At 47.4% G+C, this 14019-nt stretch overlaps 1 protein-coding gene across 4 annotated transcripts in view; it reads right to left on the bottom strand.

The window, feature by feature from the left end:
• LOC146202005 (voltage-dependent calcium channel type A subunit alpha-1-like) overlaps positions 1-14019 on the bottom strand; it is a 489246-nt gene that overhangs the window by 356941 nt on the left and 118286 nt on the right. For all 4 annotated transcript variants that reach the window (XM_084587895.1, XM_084587897.1, XM_084587896.1 and 1 more), the window contains exon 2: positions 1391-1718. In XM_084587895.1, coding sequence (XP_084444021.1) covers positions 1391-1718 — 328 coding nt within the window. The remainder of the gene's footprint in view (positions 1-1390; positions 1719-14019) is intronic.

Here is a 14019-nt window from a genome sequence, read left to right as displayed (position 1 = left end):
ATAACCTAATTAATTTGAATATTAACAAACTTTACTTCGTTAAGTTAGGCCCAATGACACAATACTGTCAGTTACGATGAACAGCTGCTTCCAACATACAACTACACTGTCGTAGAACCATCCTTTGTTTTATTCTTTCAATATATTTGCTGCATTTAGTAGCAAACACCTGCACACAGAACAATCCTTTTGAAAACCTTTTCCGGGTCTCCGTTCATGTATCAGGCACCAGGCAGCAAATATTTCTAATGAATAATGCCCGCAGACACCTCGCCGGGGCTGATTATTAGAATGCATGGTACTTTCCATACGTGTGGAAACCTCTTAATAAATGCTTTGATTTCCATCTCGCACTGTTTTTAATCAGTGGCGTTAGAAGTTCATTCCATTGGAAAGAAGGATATCTCACTCCACGGGGCAGCCTTGAAACGCGTCCACACTTGTCGCTGAACAAAAATATACGAGAGTGCGCCAATCATCGTTCAGGTGACTTTCCAGCCAACGTACCGAAGAGGGGCATCGGATGCTGAAATGCAGCTGGTCAGATCCATCTCTTCTACCCCATAAAGCGGCAACGGATAATGGCTGGGGAGATTCGGCATTTATGAGGCAGGCTTGTAACACAAAATCAACAATTCCTTTCTACAACAGGCGCAATAATGCTACAGACGTGCGAGAAGTATGTAAAACCTTGCGTGCCTCACGCAAGGTCTGCTGGCTAACGTAAACCAGTCGATGGTTGTGGACGGGATGCAGCGACGAATGCTTTCTTGTGCAATCAGAAAACAACGTGCAAGAGAGAAAGCATTTGGTGGAACAGTGGCACGTTTCCAAGTGGGGGAGGTGGGTAATGATCGACCTGATCTTGATCCCTTACGCACGCTAAATGTACAGCAAGAAGGCTCCTTCCTTGAGAACTTTCAAGCTATTTCGTCCCCTTCACTGCAAGTCTGTGCTCCTGGCCACTGTCGTGATGCAGAGTTTTGTTATCTGGCTGACTTGAGAGACTTTACTCCGACACAAGGCTGCAGACGACAGTTGCCTGCACTCGTTTGTGGTTGCCTCCAAGGCCATGAGCCACAAACACATTTTTTTAACCCTGTGGCAAGCTGAGTTATCTGTCTCATTCTACTCGTTCTTACGCGTCGGTCGACAAACTATTCGTTCAAGGAATGGGGTATACGAGTACCAAAAGCTAGGCATAACATTCTTTATTAGGTAAAACGTATCGGCGGGCGCCGCCTGACAGACAGCCTTTGAGCAATTGCAACATCTCTTCTATACCACGCCTTTTTGTGTCGACTACGGTCGCGACTGCAGAATCGCTTGGCGCGCGGGTGTGGACCGAGCGCCCTCTGACAGCAGAGGCGGCAGCGAGTGGTGGGCTCACCTTGGGTTCGACAGCAGCGCCGGGTTCCTGCGGCGTGGCCAGCGCCGGGGTGGTCGACTGAGCGGGAGACGCGCCCCCCGGCGAAGGCGGGCCGTCCTGCTCGGCCGACGGCGGCGACTCCTTGGGCGAACCTTCGACCGAGGGTCTGGGTGACTGCTTGGGCGACGGCCCCAGCGACGTGGGCGCCGACACGCCCGGCGGCTGGGGCGACAGCGACGCCCTCCGCTGGACGGGCAGTGGCGCCGAGCCGCGACGGCCGCCGCCCGGCCTGCCGATGGTGGGGCCCGTCATGGCACACCCCGCGCCTTCAACGGCCACGCTGCGAGCTCTGCGAGAAAGCGAAGCCTCGTATGAAAACGAGCAGGGTGCGGGAGGAGAACGAAACTGGCTGCTCGCTAATGACTAAAAATATGAAGCATCCACTCTCAAGGGCCTCATTTGGAGAGGTAAGATTTGTCTCCTGTGCGCAGCGCGAAAAGATCCAGCGTGCAATACTCCGTACTCGACAGAAAACCTAAAGATGTGGGCATAGGGTTTCATCCAATACTAGACGCGAATCCGAGTGTCACAAGATATAAGGCGCTGATCTGAATCTCATTTAAAAGCCTAATGTAAGCGAGCACCGGCCTTAATGCCCTGGAAGAAAAAACAAAGATGCAATATTTACTCTGTGCAAGGCTGTATTAAACAGCAGCTCGGAATAAAGAACGACATAAATGCAGATTGCACAGGTTGCTGTAAAAGAAATATTCAAAGAAGACTACTGCTTTGAAATTTCACCTTTTCTTCCCGGAAACAGCGCTTTTTTTTTTCTTCAGGACTATAGGCACCTTTTTTTCGCAGAAAAAATGCAAATGAATGGGACTATGCATATATTGCAGGTATATACTGTATGAACGGGGTATGCGCAGGACTGTAACTTATCGGCCGGAACTCCAGTGATGCACACTGAGTGAGTGATGATCTAACACTTGCCAGCATCGGTAGGGGAAAAAAAAAAGCTAAATTGATCTTCTGCTCATTCGTGCACATCCGCTAGGTAGTAAACGACAGCATGAACAGGTTAATAAGCTTTATTTACTGCTTGTTGGTGCGCAAACCCCAAGATGCAAGTCCGGCAACGCGGAATCGGCGACGAATCTCCGTCAAGGTTCACAGGGCAAAGCGAACGGTGATCAATGCGTAATACTTCTGCACATGTGTAATCGCTTTTTTATTCACCCTATAGCCCCGCACCATATATCAGGCTCCTGAGTAAGCCAACCTCGGGGTCTCCATATACTGCTCTTCTGCTATGGAAGGGCCAGAGATAAGCCAGTCCCTAAGGGATAGGTACTACGGTCGAATAAAGAGAACGAGCAGACAAGCTTTCGGCCTGTCATCACGGGCACAACGGGAATGCTCAGAAGGGTCTGCTGTCACTAACCAGTCACGGATTGTGTGCCCCCTTTCAGATGCATAAAATAAGGCTCCTACAGGAATAGCAGGCAAACACAGCCCGTTCCTCCAACAGCATGTGCCAGCCAGTCCGGTCAGAGCTCGATTGATTGATTGATTGATTGATTGATTGATTGATTGATTGATTGATTGATTGATTGATTGATTGATTGATTGATTGAAAAAAAATGCTTACGCTCAAAGCGGTTGGGCTTCGCGGTGCGGCAATCGCTTTTAGCACCGGAGATAAAAAGAGAGCGCATGCAATGTGCGGGCATTTGATTAGCAACCAACGTCTTCGGAAATGCATGGTTATATACTTACAAATATAACGGAGATGCGAGAAGGCCAATTAGCGCACTTTTTCATTTAAAGAAAAACCTGCAACGTTGTTTTGCTGGCAACCTTAAAACGACCTTACTGCTCCTAAAGCATTCATGGGCTCGATAATAAAAACATTCCGGATTTTCACGAGCCAGAGTCGATGCTGTGACTATCAGGTACGCGGTGATGAGGAGATTTCAGAACCACCTGGGATTCTTGAACGTACTCCAGTCTCGCCGCACCAGCATTTACAGATTTTGTCAACGCAAAGTTGCGGTCGCCACCGTTATAGGATAGAAGCCGTAAACTCGAGTCCTCAGTGCGATATCCATCGAGTTTCCCCTGCTGGTGCCCGGTATAGTTATCAGGTATTCAAACTACGCAAGTTTGAGCGAAAGACATCAGTGAAAGTCTCACTCTTAGTTAAACGCTCACTTTTGCTGCAACGTAGTAAGCGTGGATCTTTGTCATAGTAAAATCCGAGGAGTCATAGTAAAATGTGAGGACACACCAAGCTCCCTTCTTATTTCACACGTATATATCAATAAATCATAAAGGAAGAGAAAAAGACGAGGAAATAAAATAAACGGAAAGACAACTGAGAAAGAAATTGATGAGGCGATCATGAAACCTGATGCCATAAAGTTGTGACAGCAGTTATTTACCTTCGGCGATTAATTTGACTCTTGCACTTTAGTTAGTTCTTACTGAAAGCAGAGGTTTCATAGACTAATCGGAGATGGCTCAGGTGGGTGGAGGGCAGGTTGGAATGTAGTTATAGTTGGTCAATGTGTGGATGAACACTCTGGAGCGTGTAGTTGGGGTGGTGGGGAGGTTTGTGCCGCTCCTGCTACTGGGAGTCGGGGCTGGGTAAGGCAGTTGCTTCACTCCTCTATGTTTAACACACGCAACGCCGGTAGTTTCGCCGATCACCACCGGTACTTTTGTCGCAGTCACAAAAAAAGGATCGAAGCTGTTCAAAAGTTTGCTGCGATAAACGCTTTCACAATTTTGAAAAACCGCACATGCAGCAACACCGCTTTTCAGTAAACCACATGACGCGTCGCGGGTGTGCTGCCCCCTCAGCGAGTCGTGATTCTGGAGGTCCTCCTAACTCACCTGGAAAGGCATTTTCCATAAAGCCGATCCACGTTTTGATGTGCCGTATTGTGATACATGGAAAATGCAACAACCCTTCTAAGTGTTTCTTTCCCTGGCGTTGGCGTGAATGTTCCGTGCATCGCGCATAAACGCTTGCTGCGCTTCAGCGCTCGCCCCTCGTCCCTGTTTGCACGCGCTTTCGGACATCGATTGAATAAAAGCGGCGAATTTCGAGCTGTCGCGGGGGCCGCTGCATCAAAATGCGAGCGGTTCGCAGAAAGGCAGAGCCAGAAGTGCCCATTCGCGCTTCCGCTCGAGCACGCGAGGACGCAATCAGGCCGCGCATTAATGCGACGCTTCTCCCACAAGAAGCACGAGTTTAACGCAACATGTCCCGTCGATGAAGGAAAACTGCTCGCAACATTAAACGCTCAATAACTGGCACTCTGAACGACGTCCTACGCAGGAAGCCTAGCGAAGAGGGAACGTCGATACGCCGGTGGAAGGCCAACGCAACTTCAGCCTGATCGCATCCGCGGTGGCCAGCGTTCTCAACTTTTTGTTTTCTCCCTGGTCGCTGGTTTTTGTCGACAGCAGCCGAAAAACACGAGACGTCGAAATGGCACGTGCGGGGCGATAACCAACCAGAACGCCTCGGTTCGAGCGTGCCTTTAACGCCTCTGAATCCCAGGTGCCGCTTGTATTGTGAAACTGACGAGGAAGCCGGTTGCCTACGCAGAGTTGAATACGCGTCACAGCGTGGAAGCCGCACAGCGCTTTCGTTTTGCAGAGGCTTCCGGGAAGCGAATGGTAGCGGCGCTCACGTTACCTACCGCCTTACCACCGCCGCGAGAGGGCGAGGGAGCAAAACAAGGCTAAGACGCCCAACAGGGTTGTATCCAGTTAGCTACTCTGCATATGGAAACGGGTTTTGTTGAAGGGACCGTTGAAATGGAGCGAAAGGAGATGAAACCATAATGCTTCTCTCACGCATTGTAAAGTGGCTTGGCACCTCCTGTCTAGGATCTGCTCGTTTGTCTTGTTTTCTTCACAGCGTGCGTCACTTATTCTTTTTTTCTTTCTTCTTTCTTTTGCGGGGTCATTCTTACTTTCAACTCACGCGTATGCGGCCCGTTTGAGTTTTCCGCATGTGAAAGACGCAAACCAATCGGCTCTGAATAATGAAAGCAATGGCTGAATAATAGGTAGTAAGTAACCTGCGCTTAGCGTCCTAACTCGCAGTCGAGTGAGTGCAGGGGGAAGCTATGCTCTAGACGCGCAGTGCTCTAACGACGCTACTGTCTGAGTATACTCAAGGCACAAGCGTCTGCGCTCTGCAGAAGCCGGGCGAAGCGTGCGTCTTCGCGAAATGAATACGCCTATCAGTGACGAGCATGTGTCTCATAGATGAAAATGTGGCCGGGGCTGTCGCGGTTCTGGCTGCGCCACGGAGCGATCGTAACGGCATTTGGGCGGCCATCGATTACATTTAACCTCGCTTATTCTTTGCAGTGTCATGCAGGCAGGCGTGCATTGCTTCCCTAATAATATTATTGCGAAATCACAACGATTACGGCAAAAGCCAGCGGCGGTGGCATCCATTGAAGAAAATTCAGACGACGTCAATGCCGGTGTGCGGTGTCGCAACTTATGTAAGCGGACATGTGTAGTCACAGTGGTGAAACTTAGCGTTATACGTAGTCCTCACCAATAGTCATAGTTACGGGTAATGACGGATATCCATTCTGCAACGCAGAATTACTAAACACGTTACAGATGGCATAGTGTAAGGTGTAGAGTTGCAGAGTATGTACGAATATTACGCATAGCCATTACTCATGAATCGTAGTCATAATAATGCTTCCACATTTTTACGCATAAGCAGTCTTAAGTGTCTCTGTGAAATCTATTTTGTAACCCAAGATTAGATATGGACTCCATTTCAATTAGCGCCTTGAAATTTACCATTATTAATTTTTCTCGCTCTAAAGGTGCGCCGCGATGCCCATCTTTGAGTCACCCCTTCAAGATCAAGAAAGAACTGGCCTCGAAATTCGAGCTGTATTAAAGAAATGCTGGACATCTATCCATAGAAAAATCGCAAAAGTAAGATCGATGATGTGGCCAATCATTTAGCCCTACTACGCGAAGTTGAAATGGCGAGAGCTGTGCAGTGTTGCCAAGTTCGCAGATTTTCCGTTAAATATAGCGGGTACTTACACAGTTCAGCGGGCAAAAATGTTTTACTGCGGGAGGCGGGATTTTTAGAGGTTTTTAGATCCTGTTGCCGTTTTTATTGGCAGCTTTCGTGGTCCTATTTTTGTTTTTTGTTTCTTTTTTTTTAGGATAGTGAAAAAGTTTCGAAATTAGATTCATTTCTACAAGAGAAAATCCCTGTGAGAACATGACGTCACTGAGATCTCAAGATGGTGAATATTCAAGCACGTCTAATGCGCCTTGAGTTGATTTATGCGACATTCTTTAGCGCAATCGTCAAATTTGCTGGTGCCGGATATGCGGTCCGGCGGACTGGGACTTCTCAGTTATGTTCAGAGGTTTAGGAAAGATTGGTTGCGGGACCCTATGTTTTGAGAAAAAAAAAAAAACGCTATCATTCAACTGCAATGAAGAATACCCATTCTCGTCCACTAATAGGCTACAGGGCTGCTTCTGACAAAAACATTCATTCTTCGAGCTGGCCGAGTTTTCTCTCCTCGTACTGATGCTACTCTTGTTTAACGCAGAGACTGGATGCATTTTCATTCATCTAAACGTTTTCACTTGTAAACAGGGAAACTGATGCTGAGTCAGACTCCGAAGGCAGAGTGTAAACGCAGCACAAGCAACGAACTGCTCAGAAATGTAATTCAAACCATAGGCACGTTATGAATGTGCACGTTGGTAGCAGTGCTGTAATCCCGCTTAGAACCGACGGTACGAGCGAACAATCGCCCACAGTGTACTCGGTAAACTAAGATGAAGCACACGGCTTCTTATAGCGGGTGAAAGCCTGCGAACAGCAGTTCTTAGTTAGAAAAGCAAGATGCGCATCTATAACTTTAATGGAAACCTACAGAAGGTAGCCAACGTCATTGAGACAGTGAAAGTATTCTTATTCTGAAGTTTATAGTCAAAGGAGAAAATGGGCCTTTTAATATATTTACAATTTTACTAATATTGTCTACATGCCAAAAAGAAAAATGAAATGCTTTTCCTGCTCCCTGACCTCGTCAAGCTGTTCTTGCAGCTTTTTCTTTTTTTGGTGCGTGAACATTTTCAAATGTTGGAAATACAGATGAATTGAAATTAATCGAATTGAGCAAAATTACAGTTTTCATGTAAATATTGCATTTAGCGGATTTCTTTTTTTTTTGCGAGTTTTGGGCCTTCCTATTGAGGGTTTTCTATTTTTGAATTGATAACAGTGCAGCTGTGTCTTGCCCCCCCGCTTCTTCCTCACTCAAGAGGGTTTCCTCTTTGGCCCACCTTCGGGTGGCGAGAAATCTACCGCAGCAAGATTGTCTGTGCCTACGTGAACAGCGGAGGCAGCGCCTGTGTATATTGTGCAGTCCATCTCGGACAGGCTTCCACGCGGTACATTATATATTTCTTTCACGATAGCTGTGAGGCTGGCTTGTACGAGCAGCATCTTAATACAAAGGGTGGTCTTCCTGAGAATTTTTCCAAGTAACGCATACATCAGCGGTAAAATAAGAAGGGGAAGGGGAACGGCAGGACATGTTGAGAGAAAGGGACATTATAGCAACTAGACCACCCAGCTGGTGATACATTGTTACAAAAACTGCTCGAAAGGGGCTCTTGCCTTGTGTGCCTGCTGTCGGGAGTCTGTCTTCAGCGCTTCTTGATTACGGGAAAAGAAGTCCCAAGGGCTATGAAACGTAGCAAAGAACGTTGGACGGAAGCGGTAACTGCTTGCGCGGACAAGTATGATAGAAGCTTGCACTGCGCTAGTACTTCGGGCGTAAAGGCAAAATGTCAATGGGGAACCGAATAAAGCCTTAGGCAGGCTCCTGTCCCGCTCTAAGCAAATCGCTTGTGCGAGCTTTTCACGTTGCTTCCTAACTTCCTTGCACCCATCCCGATTATGGCATGGTTCGTCATGCGTGAGCGACGAATAATGAACTGCGTGCACCTTGGCAAAGCTGCCCATGCATGCTCCGTCACAGGAGCCTATGCCAAGGCATGCACGCTGGAAGCGTTGAAGTAGCACAGACGACGCTCAGGCAGTAATGGTCGATAAATCATCACCTCATTTACATCAAAAATGCCTTGCGACGGGCGAAAAGCTGATGCACAAGGTACACGACTTAGCAACTGCGTGCGCGGCAGGCCTCCTTTCGCACAGTCGAACGAAACGATTGAGTTCTTTTATTAACATTTTGGTTGTCTCGAAACTAGAAATGCCTCGCTACGTTTGTTTATTGAGTGCGTGTACGAAGTACAAAGGGATAGAAAGAGAGAGAGAGAGAGATTTATCGCTTGTGGAGACATTTTTTTTTTTCTGCAGGCGCACACTTGCTTGTCCATGCTTTTGTGAACCCATCCTTCCAGGTAGCAACATTTCCTCTGCCTAGCAAGAAATATGTCCGCGATTATGTCATTCTGAGCTAATGCGGCACTGTTAAGCAATTAAGTGAATAATCATAGTTACTATATACTCCTTGGAGCAGAAACGTTTATATACCTCGAGCAAAGTTAAATTTTTAAACTCGGTGAATCAGCTTTAGTACACGAGGTTACATGAGATCGCATAATTTATTCTCTCTCATAAAACACTTCCCTAACATTACTAGAGTGCATTGAGCCGACGCTTTGAAGGGATAAGCACCAAGTTATGCATATATCTGACAACATTAGGATTTGGCCGCAGCTGTATTTATACGTAGCCGCGAGTTGAAGGCGGAAAAAATTACATAAACGGCTAACGGGACAGGAAAATTGCCACAGGAGAAAAGTTACGCGGCAGAAGAAAATTAGCAGATGTTAAACGCAGTTAAAGCAAGTGTTTGACTAGGGATAGCTCTGTTTGCTTGGTTTTGCTGACACTACGTGTTCAGCTGAGCTCATTGCGGGCCTGTCACGTGATGCCTGACGTTACTGATGCCTGACGTTAAAGGTCGAAAGCCATGGTCAGTTGGTCATGTTATCACGCATCTGGTTACCGTAGCATAACACAATGGGCGCCAGTTCAACCGTGGCTCAGGTTCATGGTCGCCTGGATGGAACCAAGCCCGGGTTTGCACCTGGAGGAGTAGAGTTGTCGCTCTAAGGGAGAGGCACGGACAAGTCAACAGACGCAAGTTGATCAATATTCTGTATAAATTGCGATGATCGAACTCCCGCGGGTGGGTGTGCAAAAAGTGAAACAAATGAAATCGGAGTCGAGTTGGGTTAGCCAGCTAGATAGATGCCGCGGCAAAGAAAGCTGCCGCTCACGACGCAGGATTGTATGAAGGGGCGAGGCGAACAAATCCGCAGGCACATATTGAACGCGATTGCTTCTGGACACAGGTATATGATAGGAAGCATTGATCATTTCTTTATTGTGCAGGGAAATTGACCAGGATGATTGTCATGGTGACTGTTACTTAGACGGCTAGACTCATTTAGTTCCAACACTGCAAGTCGAAACGCATTGCTCCCACATTACTTTCCGCATGCCTGTAATTCGATTATCGTTTACACTACTGCAACGCACACCATCTTCTTCAGTGCGCTAAACATTGCAACAAATTCTTCCCAGTGATTTCACCTAATATTACGATACGCCACGGATACTCAGGATCCCGGTCTGTGTCACCAACTTTCGTTATTCGCCCCCATCAGCAGCGGCGATCGAGGAGAAAGACGGGTGGGATGCCTGTCTTGAGTAGCGGCTGCAACCGCAGCACTGCTTCTCGTATGTGGTGCCGCATCGTCGAGGTGGGGATTAGCGACGCATCGTATTGTGACAGTCGCCCCGATATTTACTGTGTTGTAGCGAGCAGCCGCAATTCAGAGAACCCGTTACGTATGCTACGTCGAGCTACGATCAGCGCAGCACCTTTTTGCCATGACCATCGCGTTAATGCTGCTTATGTTGCACGTCTGTCTTGCTTGTACAATGCGCGCAGGCGCGATAGCAGTGCGTTAACCAGTGGAATTGAAGCTACGTGTTGTTGCACTGCCGCTGTTTCGCTCAGACCGGCGAGACAGTCTCAGTATTGTCAGAACTGTATTTGTACCAGGAATAAAGTGATGTTTTGAAGGCTGCATGTCAGACGAGTAGCCAGGGGAGCTATTTCGGTGTCAGAACTTCCCCGAAACTTTCTTAACGTAGCACTGCCCTCTCTTCCCACCTCCTTTCAACTTTTTTCTTCTTTTTCTTTTTTTTTTTTTGTTATTGACAGGCAGCGTATAGCACCTTTCGAAAAATATTTCTGTCTGGTGCTTTTGTTAGAGGAAACCGGTGCTAGGCAGCCCGTTTAATGAAGCTTTCGTCCTGAGCCGAGATCTCATCTCGCTAGAGAACCTCTATAGTGGTTTCTTTTCACTCCCTCTCTCGCTCATTAAAATGTTAGGCAAAATTAGCGCTTAATGCAATCACCTGTTGAGAGGCCGCTTGTAGATTAAAGCCTCATCCATGCGCTATGGGATCGAGAAAGGAATGAAGAGCTGTCACTGAAAGCATACCTTAATCGACAGCGTCATTTAGGCAGCCCGCTTGTATCAGTGGGACGCCCTTTTTCGCTTTGTCTAAATATTAGAGCGCTATCTTTTTGCACATCTTGCCTCTCTTCTTACTTTCCTTTCTTGGTCTCACTGCTAGCGAGAAAAACAATTTTTTTTTTCTTTCCATACCTTCGTTCTCCGCTCTCGGGCACCTAAGAGCAAGGTAGCTTTCCGTGCTGCTGAAGTTTCGAAATTCGCCGCCGTCGATACATTGGAGAAAGCTATTGCACTCAGAGTGTATTGAGGGAACCCAAGACGACGGAACCAGAGGCAAAGGGCGGAACGCTGACGTAGCGCGCGTGCCGCGCAGAGGGGGCGAGAGGAGGACACGGCCAATAACCCCATGAGGACTACGCGTGCCATCTGCGGGAAAGCGAACAGAAGAAATAAGTGAGCGGCAATCGGCCGTCTCTCCCGGCCAGGTCTGCGGAAAGTGCTTTTGGCGGCAGCTTGGTGGTTCGCTTGTTATCCTCCATGCTGTGCTCTCCGGATGTTTATGTCATTAGGCGATTCGGGTTCGACCTAGCGCCGGGGGTAGGTCGTGCCTAAATAGGAGCGCAACTGCATGGTCAGCTTCACTGCCCCCGATCCCGCTGCAGCTATCTTCGGAATTATTTGCAGCAAATGCGTTTAGCAAAGGACTTACCTGTGGCTGTTTTGCCGTGTTCTTATTATCAGCAGTATCACGCGATTGATTGATTGATTGATTGATTGATTGATTGATTGATTGATTGATTGACTGATTGATTGATTGATTGATTGATATATCGATCGCTCGATCGATTGATAGTTTCACCGGACCGACTGCCGTCAAGTTGAAAGGAAGGTATCACAGTAGCAAGTCTCCAGCATCGCAACAGTAAACGCTTTTATAGCGTTACCTGCTGCCATTCGTGACGGTCATTTGACGCCATGATTTGACCTCATGTGTGGCGCAAGGAACCACCGCCTTTAGATTGCCGGCGGCGCTCTCTCCTACTTCTGCTTCGCTTCTTCTTCTACTTCGTGCACCTGCTGCTGCTTCTTATTCACATACCTGCCAAATTTTATTTGTATCGATACATCTTTCCGCAAATATACGACACTGTCTGACCCAATGCCATCTGGCTCACCTCGTGGGGCCTCCCCCTTCAAGATGCCCTCGACAACTTCCTGTCGTCTAGATGCGGCTGTGATGTCATTGAGGTTCGCAGAGAGCTTTGGAGGACTCGCTAGCTGCAACAAGTGCTTCGGCTGCATTTCCTTGACATTCGCAGAAAGCCACGGAAGAGCTAAACCACAGCAAACTGTCTCTGACAATGCTTAATCGAGGTTCTGCTCTGTAAACTAGGTTAATCCGGTTTGAACCCCAGCAGCCCCCAACGCCCGCAAATTCACTGTAGGCAAAACCGCTGCCGCCCGCTTCCATCAAGACTTTACAGACAATCCACTCGGATACGTATGACAAGTAGCCGCATGTGGTTCCAGCGCGATTTAAGCCCGGTGAGTGGTCTTATGATTCCCACGCTCCGGTGATTGTAGCTAGCGCTCTACATTCAATTGAGCAGCGTTGAGCTGGCTGAACCCTCTCTCTATTTAACTAGCAGCTCAGCTTTATAACTTGGCGTTCAAGCCACTGGTACTGCGCAATAAGAACCATTGGTCGCATACCTTGCGCAAGTCTCTTGGTCAGTCTTGTGTTAATGTTTGCTTACTTTAAAAGGCAGCTTTTTTTTGTCACGTCTTGCTGCCACTGCTTTGCGGAATATAATGCAGTAGCTTCTTCTCCAGCGCTTCCAGACCCCCGCAGTATAGCGGCTCAGTGGACTTGACGTTCGGCCGCTGTGGCCATAATTAGATGAGGACAGAACTCAAAATGATTGTTGTACGAATATATTGATGCGTGGTAAAGAACCCAGTGTGGACAAAAATAATTCAAAGCACTTCACTATTGCAAGCGTCATAGCTGAGAGTGTTTCATTGAAGGTAATACCAGCTAACCTGAGTAATTAGTATTTTCCAGGTTGGGGATCTGAAATTGGACCTTGTAGTGCAGTTCGTGCAGCATCTGCACCAGATGATATCGTTCAGGGTCACAAAGCGCTCTTGTCCTCGCTGCAGCTTTGGAAGGCAGGGGTGTGTCTAGAGCGCCGTTGCACAACATATCCGGGTACTTTAAGCATGATTGGAGCAAAAAAAAAAGAAAAAAAGGAGTAATCAGTCTTATAAGGCACTCCTTTTTGGGGCAATGGTACGCTGCTCAAGTAGAGCGGTAGATTTCAACAACGAAAGACACGGAATTCTTATTGTTTGCAATGGAGATATATTACCACCTCAAAGAGTAGTAACAGGGTGAAGGTAAGAACAAGAAGCCTTTGAAATCGTCATCAAAGTCTCTGATATTAGCAACTAGAGAGGATTGAAGCCTCGGTTAAAACGTTGGTAGCTGCAAGAACCGCGCGTGTGTTGACAAGGAAATTTTTCTTCGTTGCCATGTGCCTCCTTTCGGGGTGGAAACCTGCAATTAGGAAGTATAGCCTGCTTCTAAAAAGGAGTGCACATGAAGACAGTTCGCTTCATTTTTATTCCCTTATAAAATATCCTGCGTTTACAGAGGAGGATTCTGGGACACTCTTAGTAATTGTCGTGTATGCTGAGTCTGGAATTGCAACCATTCTGTCTTCGAGTGGTTGAAAAGTTCGCGCCAAGTGAACAGAAACCAGTAAAAAGGAAAAGGGTACAAGAGACAGTACACACACGAGCGACGTTGCGAGAACGTATCATGTCAGAGAGTTTTACTTTCTCTCGGTGAAACTACGTATGAGCGACACTGTTCTGAAGAGGCCGCGATCCAGCAGAGTGATAATGGCAAACCAGAGGCGGGCTTATGAAAACAGAGGCAAGAAACGGGGGCTCAGTGATGCTGAAAAGGAAATTAACATGACGGTGCGTATTATGGTGCTCAAAGAATGACGGCCATCCTAACCCGTTCCTGTCTCTATGAAAGAAAACAAAATGCATATCATATTTTACGGTGTTGTCACTACCAGCCCAAA

The sequence above is a fragment of the Amblyomma maculatum genome, chromosome 1, assembly GCF_055883805.1.
Source record: "Amblyomma maculatum isolate TAMU_Amacu chromosome 1, ASM5588380v1, whole genome shotgun sequence".
NCBI lineage: Eukaryota > Metazoa > Arthropoda > Arachnida > Ixodida > Ixodidae > Amblyomma > Amblyomma maculatum.
The sequence above is the reverse complement of the archived record's forward strand: the minus strand, read 5'-3'. Positions and strand labels throughout refer to the sequence as shown.